General features: G+C 36.7%; 3 protein-coding genes across 4 annotated transcripts; 2 read left to right on the top strand and 1 right to left on the bottom strand.

The window, feature by feature from the left end:
- Positions 1 to 3,076: 3,076 nt before the first annotated feature.
- LOC133993922 (mannose-P-dolichol utilization defect 1 protein-like) lies at positions 3,077 to 8,817 on the bottom strand. 2 transcript variants are annotated; one of them, XM_062433061.1, is made up of 7 exons: positions 8,725 to 8,817; positions 8,379 to 8,444; positions 7,049 to 7,181; positions 6,435 to 6,520; positions 5,496 to 5,611; positions 5,237 to 5,347; positions 3,077 to 5,131 (listed from the first exon to the last, which is right to left on the bottom strand). In XM_062433061.1, the coding sequence occupies exons 1-7, from the start codon at positions 8,813 to 8,815 to the stop codon at positions 5,018 to 5,020; spliced, it is 717 nt and encodes a 238-aa protein (XP_062289045.1). In that variant the 5' UTR covers positions 8,816 to 8,817; the 3' UTR covers positions 3,077 to 5,017. The 2 variants fall into 2 exon arrangements, with proteins under 2 accessions (XP_062289045.1, XP_062289044.1); XM_062433060.1 differs by lacking the exon at positions 8,725 to 8,817 and having other exon boundaries at positions 8,379 to 8,709.
- Positions 8,818 to 11,628: 2,811 nt separating this feature from the next.
- On the top strand, positions 11,629 to 13,393 carry LOC133994211 (transmembrane 4 L6 family member 4-like). The gene is made up of 5 exons (XM_062433432.1): positions 11,629 to 11,825; positions 12,059 to 12,124; positions 12,624 to 12,754; positions 12,837 to 13,023; positions 13,136 to 13,393. Exons 1-5 carry the CDS (start codon positions 11,649 to 11,651, stop codon positions 13,142 to 13,144), a joined length of 570 nt encoding a protein of 189 aa, XP_062289416.1. The 5' UTR covers positions 11,629 to 11,648; the 3' UTR covers positions 13,145 to 13,393.
- Positions 13,394 to 16,372: 2,979 nt separating this feature from the next.
- LOC133994241 (transmembrane 4 L6 family member 1-like) lies at positions 16,373 to 18,558 on the top strand. The gene is made up of 5 exons (XM_062433471.1): positions 16,373 to 16,640; positions 16,970 to 17,035; positions 17,749 to 17,882; positions 17,972 to 18,158; positions 18,273 to 18,558. The coding sequence occupies exons 1-5, from the start codon at positions 16,464 to 16,466 to the stop codon at positions 18,279 to 18,281; spliced, it is 573 nt and encodes a 190-aa protein (XP_062289455.1). The 5' UTR covers positions 16,373 to 16,463; the 3' UTR covers positions 18,282 to 18,558.
- The last annotated feature ends 666 nt before the right edge of the window (positions 18,559 to 19,224 follow it).

Raw genomic sequence — 19,224 nt, 5'->3', positions numbered from 1 at the left:
TTTTGTAAAATAGTACATTTAGATGAAAAAACTTAACCAAAAAAGTAAGACAAATAAGACAAAATCTTATAAAATTAAAGGGACAGCTGATCACTCCTGACCACATGTGTGATGACTCCTCAAAAACTTAAAAAAACTGTTTTACAGCTCACAGAGGTTCACTGAGTGCCTTAGGAGAATGTTTTTCTTTATATTATATTAAACGATGACATCAGTTACACCATTATAACAAAAAAAAGCTACATTTTATCAGCTGATTCACAGCTTTAAGTTCATGTATACTCATCTGTGTGCTACATGGCTTTATCGTATCCAATTGCTTCAAACTTGCTGAACTGTTTTCATTTTGTCTGATTTCTCAACTGTAGCTTTAAGCATTTCTTTAGACCTGCTAAACCTTCACACAGGATCATATCAGTAAGGGCTTACTACTAAAAATGTTGAAGTTGACTCATTCATCTACAGTATCAAAATCTAAATCCTCATATATCATTTGAGAAATATATGTTGATGATTATTTTAATATTGGGATACTGTAGCTACAGTATAATGATATAGCTTTAAAAATCTTCCTTTTTTGACTGTTTTACTCTTCATGACAATTGTGCCAACAGTCACTAATATTTACTCAACCTGGAATTTTTTACAGCTTTTAAAAAATACTGAAGAAGAATTTAAAAATGATGTTCAATTGACTCAAAATGCCAAACCATTCTTATAGTTTTTGCAACAGTGACTTGCAGTTGTGTGAGGCAGGGCACAAAATCAACACCGGCCGCCAACCAAATGCTTGTTAAATATGCAAGTGGCTGATAGATTTGCTTCACTCACCAGCCAAAGGACAATAGTAATGTATTGAGTGGCTGGCAAAATGTAAACTTTAACTAGCCGTTTGGCCAGTGGACAAAAAAAAGTGAATTTTGCACCCTGCTGTGAACACTGTAAAGTTCCAGATTACTCTGACATGTACACTGTTGTAAATAATGTTAAACCACACAGATAAACACTCCTGAGCCAGATTTGAAGCTTTCTTCATAAAGTGCACAATACTGCAATGTGTCAAGGATTTTATGGGAATAACGTGTAATAAATGTACATATTTGTCCCCTTAATGTTCAGAACAGAACAGAGTAAACAAATATTTATACTTGAGTTTATTTTGTATTATGGAGTTGAAGTCTTGCCATTTCTACACGTTTAATGGAACTTTATGTTCTTGATGTAATGACACTCATTTGTACTGTAAACACTGTATATGGTTTATTCTTGTGCTTGTTAAATTAACACATGTTTGGATTGAACTTTTAGTTTCAACTGGACTACAGTAGGTCAATATATTTAACAGCTGTACTAGCTGTACTGCATATTTCATTCACTGACGGACTAAAATAACTGAAATGATCACTGAATTACATTTGATTCACATACAATGAACACATAAGAACAATTACACCTGATTCTCAACATGTTATACCTCCTCTGTCCACCTTGGTCATGGCCATCTTTGTTAAGACAATGTGTGCCGGGGGTTGAATGTAAAGCTGTTAACAGTGGTCAACAATGACTACACACTGAATAGTTAGTGGTTTGTTTAATCATTTTGTAGCCTGAGGAATTAAAATTTCTAAAACGAAGGAGAGTGCTTCAGGGTGAACTGGTGATAATGTCCAATAAATGCAAAAATACTGAATATAGTTTTGATGCTATTGTTTGGAAACTGCTCAACTCTTTCTCAGATGGTCTCAGTGTGAAGTCTCTGACTATGTGTGTATGATAAAACCTCATGAAAACTGTAAACAGTTGATACTAATGATGAATGTGACATACAGCAGCTTGTTCCTTGAATGTGATGCAAAATGCACTTCCTGATGTGAGCAGTGGTGAAAGCAAATAAATGATCAGATTTTTATTGACAGACATTTTGGTGTCGCTTGTTTGTTTCATTATGTATGGGCTGAATTCAATACTAGAAAAAAAACATGATCATCACATAATTCATTTTTTCCTTGTGTTGATACTAAATAGGCATAAAGACTGTTTTTTAGGTTGTTTATTTTACAAGTCTGTGGTGGTTATAAGGTTAATTTCCTCTGGTTTAAAAGCATTATCTTTCCGAACGCTACATTTAAACCAACTAATGAATTTCCTGAGAGCAGAAAGTTCAGCACTCTGTGTTTTCACATTTCATCATGAATTTATCAAGTGACACAAAATAGTGTCTCAACTCTGAGATTGTGAAACCATGAACACGGTCCTCATTGCAGACTCATTTGATCGAAATAATCATTTTTAACAGCATCATATCTTTAAATGACTAATTAATAGAACTAATCTTAAAAAAGATTTTTTTTTTTAAATACGAAAAGTCAAAAGATTACCAAAGTTATTACAATTCATCCTGAATGTCTGTACCAAATTTAATGGCAATCCATCCAAGAGTTGTTGAGATATTTCACTCGAACACACAAAGTGACAAATGGTGCGAGAGGAAAAGGTCAACAGCAACGTCATTAGGATGAAGGATGTGTGAAATTTTATGGCCATCCAGTTAAGATATTTCACTAAAAGAGAAAAAATGAAAAATGATTGTAGCATTACAGGAAAAAGTCAGGATCATCGGTCTGACTTTGGCACAAAGTAGTGGACATTTCTTTTCATCTGTATAGCTATGACATGATGAGTGATCTGTCCTCCACTGATCAAATTATTTGCAGCAACTATATTAAAACAATTATTCACAGAATCTTTTGTTTCAGCTATTGACCAGTTAACCAGATTTTCATTGTCTATTGAAAGCTGGGTCATTATGGCACGGCCTCTGGCATGTAAATGTCACAGTAAACAATCAGTGCTGTGCTTTAGATAACCCACAGGGTCACACAGGTCAAAGACCACTGGCTGAACATTGAAGCACAACAACAGATCAGCTACGTTGTAACATGACTCCCACAAGGAAACAAGTCAGATTTTGATATACACACAGATAACATTTGATAACGAGTGAGCCAGGCACCTTGACATGAAGGTGAATGAAGGTGACAGTTTACAAACACATGTATTCTGTGTCAAAGTTTTATTTTATGAATTGGAGACAGGAATGTTCACTAAAAACAAGTCACAGTAAATTGAGGTTAATGTGTTATTGGTGTGTGTGCACTTCACCGAGCAACACTGGACACTTTGTTTATGGTGCTGGAAATACCAGAAGCTCAGAGGCCTCATTCATTACAAAGCTTCTTACACCCAACATATTTGACAAGAAATGTAAACATATCAACAGGTTCAAAAATATTTCGAATCTTATATTTAGGTTGTTTTTTTCAGTTGTTGCTTTTAACATAATTGACTGGAGCTACAAGAGGACTCTCCCTTAATTACCCTAAATGAATACTGTGTTTAAGGTTCATGGCAACATTCAACCCTTCAGGCTGGCAGGAAAAATGGGGGAAATTATTGACCGATATTCATTCTTAAATACCTTCCACTGAACTGCCCTCAAGCTTCAGTGATCACAAACCAATGCCAGTTCTGGGCAGCTCCCACGTGCAAATGTTTCTTTGTGCTAATAAGAAACAGGGCGTTGCTGGGATTTACTCTCTGTAAACAATGGTTCAAATAAAGAAAAGTGGCTGCTTTAAAAATGGAATGAAAAACCACTTGAAGTTGGTGTACTTAACATTTAGATTTTCAGCTATTTCAAAATGCAGCAGTGAAAACATTGGTGAATTTGAGCTTTTTGTTTGTTTTTAAAGCACCCTCTGACATTATTATTACTATTATTTTAGGCACATTCTACACGACTGAATGTTAACATTATTTGACAATATGAGTGCTCAATTAAGTTATTAAATAATCAGTCAAAAGCTTTTACTCCTCAACACAATAACTTTCATTATAACTTTCGTCATTAATGTCTCTTGACAACTACACAGATGCATTGCATTGTGTACCAACAACAGCAACACATATGAATACATATGTTTAGAAGAAATATGGTTAATAGAGGATAAATAACACATCAAAGCAAAATATTCTGGTTAGAATGAGTCATGCTACATAAGGATAATAGAGAAATAAACTCAGATATGGGTTAATAATTTCTATGGCCAGTGGCAACAGGACGTTCTGTTGCTATGTCAAACAACGCATTTCTAGGTCACATTCCTGAGATTCGACAAGCCTTTCTTTGAACTGATATAACGGAAGTGCGCACCCGTGACACCAAAACAGGCCATTCTGGTCTCACCGGCCTAACATCGTGCAATAACTCAATTGTGGTTAAGTCTTTCGTCTGACCAAAATGTTGCGATGAACATGCATCAGAGCTGTATGTGACAAACTGTGCAGGGGGAGTGGACGCTCTGACGAGGGGGGCCTCATATAATGTGATGCCAACTGCAAAAAGCAGAGCTTACCACAAAAAAAATCTAATTACCCACCTACAATAACCATGAGGGGGTTGACATGAAACTTTTCCCAGGCTGAAGTGCTACCAGCAAATCAGACATGAATTAATCACAAACAGGATTTTTCTTCAACCACTGAAGAGGAACTAATGAATGATATCAACCTGATCTGATGAAATTTTGGGAGCTTGTATGTGACTGTACATCTTCCCCGTTTTTGAGGCTTGTATACGAGGTACTCCTGCATTACAAATCACACAGACTACTGAAACTTGTAAAAATGTTTGTAAGTAATTCTCATTTCAGGCACTAGAGGGCAACAAAACATTTTATTCCCCCTTACTATATTTGGGAGACTTCACAAAAGAAATGTAAAAAAACACAAAACTATTCAACAGCACAACACTGAGTTCTCATTTACACAGTTACACAGTACATGACCTATTTTAGGCATTTTAAAAAAAGACACTGTAAACATTTGCTACTTTTTGGAGTTATTGAAACAACATCTAGCTGAGCATCACATAACATGGTTTGGCCAACAAAAAGGACTTGCATATGATGTGAAGCTTTCACATTGTGGATTGATGCGTTGCCAGTAATAGCCACCTCTAATCACTCTTCTTTTTATTACTGCTCTTGTAGCAGAGGACCTGGGCCAGGAGGACACAGCTGAGACAGGCGGACAGAATGTGAGACAGAGTAGCGAGAGAGCCTCCTTCCTCCTACAAGAAAAGTTTGGACAGGCAACAATTATAGATTACAGAAGTGAAAAGATGCAGCCCGCTATTTTCTATGTTTATATTTACGTGTACTTCCTCACTACATACCTGCACAGACACAAAGGCGAGACCCAAAGACCCTGCGCACGATAAGAATACAGACAGAGAGGACAGTTGGCCTGTGTGACCATTAGAGTAGTTTGCTCTGATCTGGAGAACCTGGAAAAAAGCAAATCAAGCAATGTAATCCACTCTCCTTGCTGAATTCACGTTAACTATACATAATCACAGTTAAAGTTCACATCTGATCATCATCCGATTAATTAATCAATTAAATGATTCATATAACTGCCCACTGAGTTGCTACCTTGCTTGCAATTAAAGCTGGCAGACTGGAAGACTGCATCACTGAGACGACTGCAGTGGCTGCATGGGAGCCCAGGAGGAACATTAAACCACTGTAAGCCAAAAGAAACAGCGCTCCTGACACATAAACAGCAAACAGGATCATCAAAAAACACATAGTGAAATGACTTCAATAAAACAGTCACACTGTCACATACACTATATTCTGAGACATTGCAAATGACTGGTGCTTCTGTAGAAAATACATGATAGATTTATTCTGCAAAGCTGCTCTTTAGTGTAAATGACTGCAAAGTGTCTAATGTTGAATCACAATTCATTTTATTTCTTTTTATCTTTGCTTTGTCATTTGAAGATTATTACAATTATTTAGTTTTGAAATGAATCTTTTAAACAACCACAATGTATTCAGAGACATAGTCCAATCCACAGCTGGAAAAACTACCCAACAAATGCACCATTGAGTAATATTTGCTAAACACTACAATGTTTTAGGAAATTACTGATAAAATGTATAAAAAATGAATCAATACAATATGTTAACACTGTCCCTATTTTTATTTTTCATTTGTTAAATTGTCTGTATCTTTAATATTTCCCATTGTCTCCTACTGTTCATATTGCTTGTTTACTTACTAATTATTTATTGTTTTTGTTTTTTTAATTGATGCTTCAATTTGCTACTGTAACACTGTAAATCTCTGCATCCTGGGCTAAAACAGGCTTATCTTATCTTACCTTATCTTACATATTTACTGTTACTGTTTATAAAGATTTACATACAGTAAAAATAAATGTGGATCACAGACAGGAAAAGGAAATTAAACATATTGTTGTGCTTGTCATAGGATTTGTTGATGATAATTTAAAAACAATTAAATAAATAAAAACATAAAATAACAGCAGCCCTTATCCTTTAAATGCAGGTATGTGTACTGACCTGTGAGGGTATCACCACGATAATGCAGGATGAGGAAGGTGATCACTACTGTCTGGGCCAACGTGAGTAGCCTCTCACTCCAGGCACTGTGGAGCAATTCAGGTAAAACACATGTACAATAAGAGATAACATATTGTCAGCTTGAAAACAGAACAAATACTCTTTACTCAGATCGTCTCAAATATTAGCAGTGTTTGGACACTAGTGGAGCCACAGTCTGACTGAGCATGTGATGAAGTGAAGGCTGCAAGCTGCAACTTGTACAACCAGCTTACTTCTACAGCCAGTGAGCCACATATTCTTAAAGTATGTGCAAACAACAGGTAAAATATGTGATTTAAGCTAATTTAACATTGTTGCAGTTTCTTGCGTTATAGAAATAGACAAAATTCTGGGACTCCAACTGTGTGTTTCAAATCAGTAAACTAGGAGAGGACTGCAACATGTGTGAAACAAAACCTGTGACACTAATATCACCCTGTGCCTAATGTCAGTGAATCAGACCGGAACTATTTTTCTCACTTTGTAATACAGGGGTTGAACACATGGTTTACAGTGAGAAATCAACCACTATACATAGTGCATGACACAGTCTGTGACTATTAAGAACTCACAAGAGTGGGAAGCTGTTGGTCACTGCATACACAACAGGACATGAGAAGGCATAAAGCTGCAGCAGGACGGAGGATAGACTCAGGCCCTCTGCATTTCCTCTCCAGAGTATCTTCAGCAACTGAAGTAGCTGCACTGCAGGGAGATGACAGACAAGGATATGAAAAATCACTGACTCTTAGGACTGAAGACCACCAACTTGTAGATTTGATGTAGAGCTGCAACAAGTGAATTCATCCAAATTTGACTGGCAACTGTTTTGATAATTTCTCAGGCAAAAAAGTTCTTTTGACAATTTTGAATATTGTAAGGTTTAACAAGCAAACTGAAGACATCAACATGAGCTGTGAGAAATGATGTGCCATTTTTTCACAAATTTGACACATTTAATTGATTCAATTATTAATCAGTGTATTCGTTGATTGTGAAAATAAGCATTAGTTGCATCCCTAATTTGCTAGTTGTCCAAGTTAGTTATGAATATGTAAATAATATTTAAAATAAAAAGAGATATTGGTGAGCATGAGTCAATGGGCTCAGCTGCTCATTGACTTACAGAGGCTGACACACTGAAACCAGGTCTAACTGCTTCTTCTCACCATTATTATTAGTATGTATATGCAAACATATCTTAATATCTATATAAAATTATATTGTCCACTTAACTGTATCATGGCATGATTCAGTTTCCTGCTGACTTGTGAGAAAATGTTTGCATGAATGACAAGTTAATGTTGTGGTTTTGTGATAACTTCCTGATGTCGTCATGGTTATCAGTCTATTGTTAAGCACAGTGAATAATGCATTGTAATCTGTAGGGCGTTTATCAGAGCACTTCGAGGAATTTGGATTCTTACTTGATCATTGAGTTGAGAAGAGTTTCAAACAATAATGACAACCCAGTCTCACCACAGTTAGTGAGAAAGTCACGAAATGTAATCTATTTGTTGATAATTGATTCATGTATATGGACACGAATTGTCCTATTTTTGCTAGTGCATTTTAGTTGGAAGTATATTTCGTGCCTACACCATGCTTGACTGACTGAATTTAAAGTTTAATTTTCCATGATTGTCCATGTAAACAAATCTATGGATTTCACGAGACTCTAATGCAAATAATGATCTAATACATCATTGTGGTGTAAAAAACGCATTGCAATAGTTGGAGTGGAGCTAGGTTTTAGGGTTGTTTGGTATTTTTTCTTATTCCTGATACCTGTGAGTGTGTCAGAGTTAAACTGTTACTGAACTACTGTAGATGACTGATGATGTCCTGCTGCGGTTGTCAGCTGATTAAATCAGGGAGGCTTGGGTTGAGGAGAATTCTTACCCAGAAAAATGTCCAGGAGGATCCAAATTCCAGCAATTTTCTTCAGGACAAACTTAAGACAAGGCACTGCGACAAGGATGAAAAATGTTAAATGCAGATGTTGTGAGCCGTGAACCTTGCAGCTGGATAACGCGGAATGAATCCCCAAAACATTTTTTTTTTGACCGAAACGTGAAGAATATACGTTTAACACAATGTCACAGTTTTTGTTTACCCAAATAAGTTTACATTGTTGAATTGTAAGACGCGAAACATCTGCCATAACACGCCTCCCGCACATCTGGAACATGATTTCGCAACTTTTCTACAGCTTGCACCCAAAACATTTCAAAACGACGAGCCTCACCGTGCAAGTGAAGGTTGACAAAAAGCTCCTCGTAACATTTAGTTGGCATAAAATATGTAACCAGGAACTCTTTGACGGGAGACGTGGCCATGGTCGGTCAGCTAGTACTACTCCACACAGTAACGAGGGGAGGGGTCCAAAAGTTCCCCAATATTTATAGCCAAACAGGACACCTTGAAATGCTCTCACCGGGGATATTTGTAGTCCGGAAGTCTACGATGACATAAAACAGTCCCATTTTTTATGGAGACCAGTATGTGTCCTCATTGTCTCTGCAGGCCTTTTGATTCTGTTGTTAAAGGGCCACAGTGCTGATTGAGCAGCACAAGACAAGCGGAATGACACATAAAGCTACTCTGCTTTGAATTATGAATTTTTAATAAGATTTTTCCACAAATACCTTTGTTACAATGGTCACTATTTTAGTACAGGCTGATGGAGATGCCATTCGTTTAGCAGGTAGAAACTAAAGTAAAGTATTGATTGGACTAAGCTTTGAGGGCCATATTTTTTGATACTGAATATAATAACACACATATTTGACTATTCAAAATGTGTATTGGTCAATCTCATGTACCTTAATTTAATTTTTTACAAGGTTAATAAGCATTAGATGGTTGCATTTTTCTCAGTGCTGTTACCAAAACGTATGTGTCATTTAAAAAGGATATATTTACAAGCATGTAAACCATTTCCTTTTTTTCCTGACAAAAAGTGTTTGTTTTACAGAAATGGTTGGTTACATGTTCAAATAATTGATATTTATGACTAAGAAATCACTATATATGCAAGCCAATTGTATTTGAAAAAAATGGGTAACAGGACTGAGTGAAAACCTGGGGAAGTGACTTATGAAAAAATAAAATATTTAAAGCATAGATGGGATGTGGATTCACAAAACAATGCAGAAAAAAAAATTTCCGAAGGATTTTAATTATTATATTTCATGATAAAGTGTAGAATTTGAGATTGGGGACGTCCACTCAAGTACAACAACAAGAAGCATTTCCCTTTTTATTGAGGAACAGAAGCAAATGTTTACTAATTGTTCTTACTGAACATTTTTTAATAATAATAATTTGTTTGCAGACTTTTTTTTCAACTTCTACTATTGAGTATTCCACAACAAACTTGTGTACATTTTTAATTGATTAAAAAGTGAGACAACGTTGCAAAGGATTTTTGAGTATACTCAACTAATGGGCAGGGAAGTTGAAGTAATCCCTCGCCACCTGTCCCCCTTGCACACCCCGTGGCGAACACACATTTCTGCATCTGATTACTCTCCCAAAAGTAATCTGGTTACTTTAATCTGATTACCCTCCCAAAAGTAATTGCATTACTTGTAGCGGACAAGTGTTGTCATATCACATTTGTATAGTTGATGACAACGTTAATCTAATAAAGCCTACAAGTCTCAATAATTGGGGTTCCTCTTAACAGTTTTTGATATTTGCAGTCATGTGATATTAACGCGTTATTAACCCATTATGAATGCATTATTAACGTGTTATTAACGTGTTTACTTTGAAACCCTAATATTTATATATGTAATATACTGGGGACGGAAATGGCACCCATTCGGCAGATGACCTAGATGAGTACATGAGTTTTTGGATCAAATGAAGAAGCACATCAACCCCATCAAATTCATGCTGGTACTGGTGGTTTTGAAATGCTTAACTTCTTTAAAAAAGAGGACTGCACACAGACTTGCTCCTTTTATCAAATTCTTCTTAATTCAAACAACATGAATGACTGTGCCAAATGTCATGGCAATCGATCCAACAGTCAGTGAGATATTGCACTCAAATAACGTCAACCTTGTGGTGGCACTGGAGGAAAAGTCATGAGGTCAGAGGGGACACAGTGTCTGGGAAACACAAATATCTGCGCAAAATATTATCTTTTTATTGCTGACATGTTTTTATCACACGATACGATTACCTAGATACCAGGCTGTTACTTCCATATTTATCAAGCTACAATATAAAGTGTTGCAATGATGGCAGTTAAGTGAATAACTGCAGTCATATTTATTTATCCTACACTTTTCTCATCCATGCAAATACATTTCTGTCTTGGGGATGGTTCCAAATTGAAATGTACTTTTCCCTTTAATAACATGTACCAGTAAATGTGAACCTTGGTGATGTTGCTAGAGAGCAGATGTGGCTTCAGCACTTTCAGTTAGTAAGTTGTTGTGTAAGTTGTTACTACAACAAGAACATTCGTTAACTTCTGCAAACGTTCTAATCACTCGCATTCATCATTGCGGCTGCAGCATGATTTGCATAACAGTCTGTACTGCAGAGGATAGGCATTGGAGAACACACTTTAAAGACAGGCGGTGCACAGAAGTAACTTTCAAATGACATGATAATTAATTAATTAAAATCTGTGATAGCCTTGATATGGGACCGTTTAATATGTAATATGAAGAGCAAAGTGTTAGGAAGCTGCTTTGGTGACAGTTACAGCCAGTTAAACATTAACAGAAAACCTGAGAAGTAGATACATTAGTATGCAGAGGTCTTGTTTTATGGATCGGTAAACAAGATTTGCCAAAGACTCTAAGTTATACATAGTTCCATCTTCTCGTGCAGCTTTTATCCCTATATTGCCAGTAAAGAAGTCAACTTAAATACCCAGTTATTGCATTCATTCAGAACATGTGTGTTAAAATACACATGAAGACACCAACAATACTAAGAGTGCAAAGTGTGTTGCATTAAACCATTGCAATAGTTATTAATAATCTAATTACACCTCCCCATCATTAATAATACATAGCTGCCACATAGTGTAAATACATTTCACTGTTTGGCTTAGTTTAAAGTGGAAGTCCTCTGAAAACAGGAAGAACATAAACAAAAACATATTGAAGGAGTGGTTGTTCAGCAGTTTGCTTTCATCCTGACAACATGTGTACTGGAAAATGCACAGGTTGCATTGGTGTTATTCTGTACCCATTAGTGGTCATATCCATCATCTGTAACATAATGCTGTTCTTTCCTGGCTGGGACATCAAGTATGTCAAAGATGGACATATTACTGTGGAGGTGAAATACTTGGGAGGACTCCTTGGAGGGGGGTTAATGGTGAGTTGTCTTTTCAGTAGCCTCTGACTTTGGCCTACAAGCTTCTGCACATATAAAGTTGAAAAAATATTAACTAAGGCAAAGTTACAAGCTTCTAATGATGAGTTTGGCACAGAATTAGAGGAATTCTTCATAACCTGACTGAAAATTGACTCCTGCTAAATGTATGAACTGTTTTGTTATACACTGATGCTGCATCATTCTCCCTGTTAACTCCATGTGCACCACCACAGGTGTTGATCCCAGCAATTTACATCCACATGACTGAAGTAAACAGATGCTGTGGAAACCGCTGCGGGGTGAGTCAGTCAAAACTATCAATTAGATGTTTCAAGCATTCAGAAAAAGTTTAAGGAAAAAAGTAAGCAAGCTATTAACAGGACCTCATGTTAAATAAGAAATAATTACCAAATTCAACTAAATAAAGTGTTTAATGGAGGCCAGGCTGAAATTCACTTGCATGGTGCTGCATCATCATTGCACAACATTCAGGTCCTCTTTATACTGAACAGGAAACATAACCGCAGTACACTTGTTTTTGTTTCAAAAAAGAGCATTAAGTTGGCCCATATTATGTCCCGTTGATGTTGGGAAAACAAAATGCAAGTTAAAACAATATGAGTAAGGTGAGAGGTATCAGTGTACAGACGAAAGTCAATAGCTTGACATAAATGTCAGTAATGTAGGAGAATAACAGAAAAAACAAGCATGGGAAAATAATTCAGTGTGAACATATTGTGTCTTACACTGCATTAAAAATGTTTCCGACCTTTGATTGTTGTTCTTCAACTTCTGCAGATGTTCTTATCGATTCCGTTCGCTGCAGTGGCTTTGCTTGGGGCCCTGTACAGTTTCGCTGTAGCCACGCTCGCTTTGCATAATGGGCCCCTCTGCAAAAATGAGACATGGACAACACCTTTTAATGACAAGTGAGACACGGAAGCAAATTTCTGATGATATTTGTTAACATTACAAAGTCCTGGTCATTCACAAAGTTCTTCTTTTACATAGGAATTTCAAGTACCTGACTAATTACAAGTCGTGGGGAGATTGCACCGAGCCTAAGAACATCGTGCAGTTCAACACTGTATTGTTCGTCATTCTGCTGGTCACAAGCTGTCTCCAGGGGCTGCTCTGCGCCATCCAGATGATCATCGGCCTAATTGGGTGCGTGTGTGGAGTCTTCTTCAACAAAGAGGTAATCGAAGATGTCAGGGCATCAGTTGTCCATAATGTTAATACATCTCATTTCTACATAAGACATGTAATTTGAGAGAATTTTGACCTAAGTTTTCTTTTTTTACTTACAGGAACCATGAGGCTTATCTTGACCATGGATACTCAGTACTGTGTCTGGTTGACTGGAGCTACCTGCTGAAACACTGGAGTAGTGTTCCTGGCTGAATCAGCATTAAACATTTACTTTTGTTGCTACAGGCTTTTATTTATTTTTGTTCTTAATGATGCTTCACGCTGTTGCAAATGTATTTGGGTATGCTGTGAAACTGGCAGTGTTAAACCTAACGCATGCAAATTGTTATTTGGGCAATTTTAAATAAACCTTTTATAAACTGTTCTGTGTTGTATTTCATAATATTGAACATTTCACAATAGCATGAACTTTTTGGCTTATTGTGCGTCACAATCAAAATAATAATTGGCTGTGTGCACTCATCAGTAAAATAAGATACAGGACAAGGTTCTTCTCAATGCCACATATAATGTAGATGGTCATGTAATGTGTGTACAATGAATATTACTTAATACTGCATGAGGATATATATCCAAATATTTGACTGTCATCTCAAGTTGTTAACTCATATAAACCTACACAGCACAGACGGAGCATTGTTGTATGAGACGGTTACATCATATATTCACCAGTTTATCATAGAGCGAAGCTAAACCTAACCTTTACTGGTCTTCCTCACTCTCCACATTTCACATTAATTCGTGCTATTTCACTGTGACATTGTGGTTGCCAGGACTGAACAGGTCCTGGCCCCTTTCCTTTACTGTTTTTTCTCACAAAGAAAGGATGAATTTGCAGTTTTGGCTAAACATGTGATTAAATACACACTGTATACAGTATGCACATAGGATGTTTGGGAGGTGAAATGAAGTATTTTAGATTTAGATTTTTGTTGTTTTTTTGCAATGTCCTATGGAAAACATTTGGGAATTGTCTTGTGCCGGTTCCCAAAGTAGGGCGCCCGGCTTAGATGAATGACTACAGACTGGTGGCCTTCACGTCACACATCATGAAGACCCTGAAGGGGCTGCTTCTCTTTCTCCTGAGACCTCATGTTGGGCATGCTCTTGACGGCTGGATTAGTACCCCCAGGGGCCCCTGGGCACTGACGCTCATGGACCCCCCACACCGTCTCGCCACACAAATCAAGTTCACCCAATGTTACCCACCCTGGCTATTAAAATCCACTTTAATTATTTTGAGCTTTCAGTCAATCTGACATATCAAATCACATACCTGTTGGTCAAAAGCTGAATAAGTAGTTGTATATATATGTATATATACATATATATACACACACATATTATATATATATATATATATATATATATATATATATATATATAATTCTCTTCCTTTATTTCTTCCTTTTGGCTTCTCCCCTGGGGTTTTGGTTACAGCTGACACTGGCCATTTTCAGCGAAGTGGTCATTTTTCGCACACCAGTTGATACAAACTAACCACAGCACATGATGTAATGCTGACCAATCGTCACTTGCCCAGCAGTCAATCTATCCATCTATCCATCTATCTATCTATCTATCTATCTATCTATCTATCTATCTATCTATCTATCTATCTATCTATCTATCTATCTATCTATCTATCTATCTATCTATCTATCTATCTATCTATCTATCTATCTATCTATCTATCTATCTATCTATCAACTCTGAACACTCCTTGGACACAGTTTATCATTTTGCGTTGTTGGGCGTCCCTCACTCTCTGTAATAGGTGATAAACACTGGGTTTTATTTATTTATAAAGCCCTTACTGGCTTTTTACCTCCTTGTCTTTTAATGTGGGTTTTTAAAATAAAAAAAATCATAAACACTTGAGTGATTGGATTATGTGCTGTTTTTACTGAATTTGGAAAAATCCAGTTTCTCACACTGTGCACCAGCAACCTGGAATAACCTGCAGAACATTAAAGCTAAACTCATTTTTATCCCAAGGGCAATTTACATTTTTTATTTCATCTTATTATATTTCCAGCTGCTCTTATGTTAGCTGACTCACTTTGCTGTAAATTGTAATTGCTCAAGGTTTTAAGATGTTAATATTGAATAATTTGGTCATATTATTTTTACAGCTGACCTCAATATATTTTAAGAGGCTAAACAAAGGTTAAAATGAAACTTGTTTGTGGATATCATGAGTGATGGTGGTTTGTGTGTTGCATTACATAAATAATGAAAACAATGCAATCCTTTAGTGCAGAAACTCCAGTTGACCTACATACTTTCCATATTTACAACTCTTATCACTAATGAGTAATAGTGCCGTGCCCAACTGCTGCTTGGAGACAACGCCACCTGTTTATGGCAACTGACTTTCCCTTCCTTCTCACTGAGTGGTTGGTTGGTTCACCTTCTGTCACCCCTAACTATCACACCTGATAAGAGGTTTTAGCTTCTTTAGTCAATATTTTATCTTATGTACATTAAGTCTAATTGAAAACTTAATTTACCTAATAAAATCATGAGGATAATTTGATTTGTGTTCATTTAATCTTGTTACTTTTTCTTTCAGATATTGAGAACCATGTGTGTCCTTTTTCCCTTTTTTGTTCACTGCTACAATCCAGATTATTGAAATAAATCTCTTTAGAGTGAAGTCAAATGTCATGATTTTTTCATGACTCTTTTTCAATGCATCCTGACCGATGACCCATCATGATAGTATTCCTCCTGCGATACTCCTATTTTACATGAACCGTTCCTTCAGTTTAGTGATATGATTGTTGAAGCAGTCACCAGCCAAATAAAGTGAAAAAATATAGCCTGTCCAGTCAGTGTGTCATGGCCAACAGCGTGGTCATTTATCAATGTTTTGCTGTAGGAGTCAATGACACATTGTTCTTGCTCCACTTAATGTGCTGCCAGAGGTCTAAAGTCCAAAGCTTTCAACCCTGGAGGCTCAATGTCAATACATCACCTGAATACTGTTTGCAATAATTGGAGCTGAAACATATCTCTTAATGGAAATCTGTTTCCTCAGTGTTTCCAGAACAAATAATATTAGTATATCACTGCAACATACAAGAAATTCAGATTTACAAAAAACATTTGGAAGGCTTTACCATCAACAAGCCTGACACAGACGACCTGAATGCATAAAATGCATATGCATATAATCTATCTCAACAAAACAAAAGATTCAGTTGAATGAGTCACAACTGCCTCTGAAACAAGTCTCCGTTTGTCCATGTTATCGACTTGCACGTACACCTCCCACATTACTCATTGCATTCAATGTCAGCTAGGCCCACTAGTGCAAATAGACTTCCCTCTCTCTGAGACTGTTTCAGTGGGACTTCCCAGTAAGTATTTCAGCAGGAAACGTAGTAACCGAGAGGCGAGTTCGTTCTTCATCCTGACAACATGTGTACTGGAAAATGTTCCCGTTGCATTGCTGTCACTCTGTACCCATTAGCGGTCATATCTATCATCTCTAACATAGTGCTGTTCTTTCCTGGTGGGGAAATCAAGTATGCCAAAGATGGACATATTACTGAGGAGGTGAAATACATGGGAGGACTCGTTGGAGGGGGTTTGATGGTGAGTTGTCTTCTTGCATGTCACTCTGGACTATAACCTGCTGAAAAATTCCTAGCTAACTTAATATGTAAAGTTTAAAAATATGTATATACTGGATTTGTACCATATATATGATTTTAAATGAGGTGCACTGGTCACGTCACCTGTTCGGAGTCCTAGTTGTGTGCTTGTGCCGCAAATTTTGATCTAAGACTGATTTCTACAAATCTCCCAAACTCTTTCAACACATTGTGCTTGCCTTACAATGTCAAGATTAAGAGAAAATGATGAATTCTTTTGACTATTTTACACTGAATGTAAATTATAATCAACTTATCCTCCTGCTACAGGTGTTGTTGCCAGCACTTTACATCCACATGACTGGAGAAAAGGGCTGCTGTGGGAATCGCTGCGGGGTGAGCTAGATTAAAATGATTTATATAAACAGCAAATAAGAACATGAGTTCCACAGACATGTTTTGGAAGTGATTAATGCAAATAATTAATTCAAAAACCTCAAGATTGTTTTTGTGGCTGAATTGCTCAACTTTTTGCTACAAAGTAACACTTAACCTTGAGCTCGTGACATACTACATGGTCACTAAAACATTGCACAAGATTTAGGTCTTTCCAGATAGCACACTGTAACAAATTATATAGCAATCTTTCTTTTCTTTTTTTAATAACATCATAACAGGAATTGTATTTCTGTGGCCCACTTTTTCTCAAATTGTTAAGAAATATAACATTGCTGTCTTGTGTCATGTATAGTTGCTGGAAGACAATAGAGGTAGTAAAGTAAATACACTTGTAAACCTTCCTTAGAAAAAGTTTCCAAACTTTTTTCCAACAGGCTGATACAAAACATATTCCAGTATTTCAGTGTCTTGCTAGTTTATCTTATTAAGTGTTAGGGGGGGAAACAGAGTGTGGTTTGTGATAAGTGAAACCAATGTCAATGGACAGCCTGTTCCTCCCTAAATATAAAAATACCTCATCCTTAGATTGTTTGGAAAAACAATGTCTGGTAGAGGAGAGATAGGGTAAACATAGGCTAGCATTCAGGAGTATTATATTGAGTTTCAAACTGCACCAAAAACATTTCTGACATTTTCTTGTACTACTGCAGATGTTCTTATCAATTGCATTCGCTGCAGTGGGTGTGGCTGGTGCCTTATACAGCTTAATTGTGGCAGTGCTCGGTTTGCAGAACGGGCCCCTCTGTAAAGTTGTACTGATCTGGACAACGCCTTTTAAGGAGAGGTGACACACATGAATATCTCTCTGGTGACACTTGCTCAGTTTTCTAATTGTTGGTCATTCATAAACCTCTTTTTTTCTTTATTGCATAGTGACCCAAGTTACCTGACTGACAGTTCAGGGTGGTGGAAATGCACAGAGCCCAGTAACATAGTGCACTTTAACACTGGGTTATTTGGTACTCTGCTGGCCACAAGCTGCCTGCAGGTGATTCTCTGTGGCATTCAGATGATCAACGGCCTTTTTGGCTGCCTGTGTGGAACCTGCACCGAAAAAGGGGTGAGCTGAAGCGGGAACAGAAAGAACACAAATGGGAGTCTCACTGTAAGTGTTTCTCTGTTACTATGCTGTCTGAACCGAAACATTTCTCTCTTTTTGTTTTTAAAATTGCAGCCACTGTAAGTTCTTGATCAGGAAGCCTCTCATCATCTGCACTTATCCGAGTCTGCTGGCGCCCCCTGCTGGATGGCTGACAGTACTGCTGCATCTGCATTAAATATATTCAATGTTGTTTTTTTTGCAACAGATTTTTATATTTCTGTCTTTTTTTTTTGATGCTTCAAACAGAAATCTGAAATGTTTTGAAATGTATTAAGGATGTTGTGAAGATGACACAGTATTTATGCTAATTCATATTATAATTCATGGTATAATTTAATTAAACTGATCTATTGCTACAGTTCCGTGTTACATTTCATTATGTCTAGCATAACAATGATATATGTTACCAAAATAATAAAGAAGTCAAATAAAATACAGGACAAGATCCTACTGACAATGACACCTTTATTGTGGATTATATTACTACATTATAACATTGTATTACTACAATATACCACCTGATACTGCTGCATCAGGGCTGATATCTATACAAACATTTCAGTGTCATCTGAAATTGTTAGCACTTTCTGAAAACACTATATTTCTCAATTAAAATGAATATGACTGAGAATTCTGAATTGCCAACGACAAATCACGGAATCGAACCTGCACATGGAATACAGAGTGCAAATGGTACATTTGATGAGGCAGTAGATATCTGTCATTGTCTAATACATTACAATAAAGGTTAGACAACAAAAAAAAAAAGGCAAAATATAGTGATTTAAAAGGCAAATGCTGGGACCCAAAGGAGTGAAGACTTAATAATAAGGACAACAGGAGTGGAAAAGAACGTCAGAACAACGCTGTCAGTTTAAGATTAACACCATAGCACGGGCTTTTCATTCAGTCTGTGCTCATTATTTGTCCAGTGAGATTAGAACCTTAATCTCAAATTGTAATTTTAATCTCATATTTAAAACCCTTGTTGTATGTGTCTTGTGTTTCTTTCAAGGCAGATGAA

This window comes from Scomber scombrus, chromosome 14 (genome assembly GCF_963691925.1).
Source record: "Scomber scombrus chromosome 14, fScoSco1.1, whole genome shotgun sequence".
Classification (NCBI taxonomy): Eukaryota; Metazoa; Chordata; class Actinopteri; order Scombriformes; family Scombridae; genus Scomber; species Scomber scombrus.
This window is presented reverse-complemented; position numbering and strand designations above follow the sequence as displayed.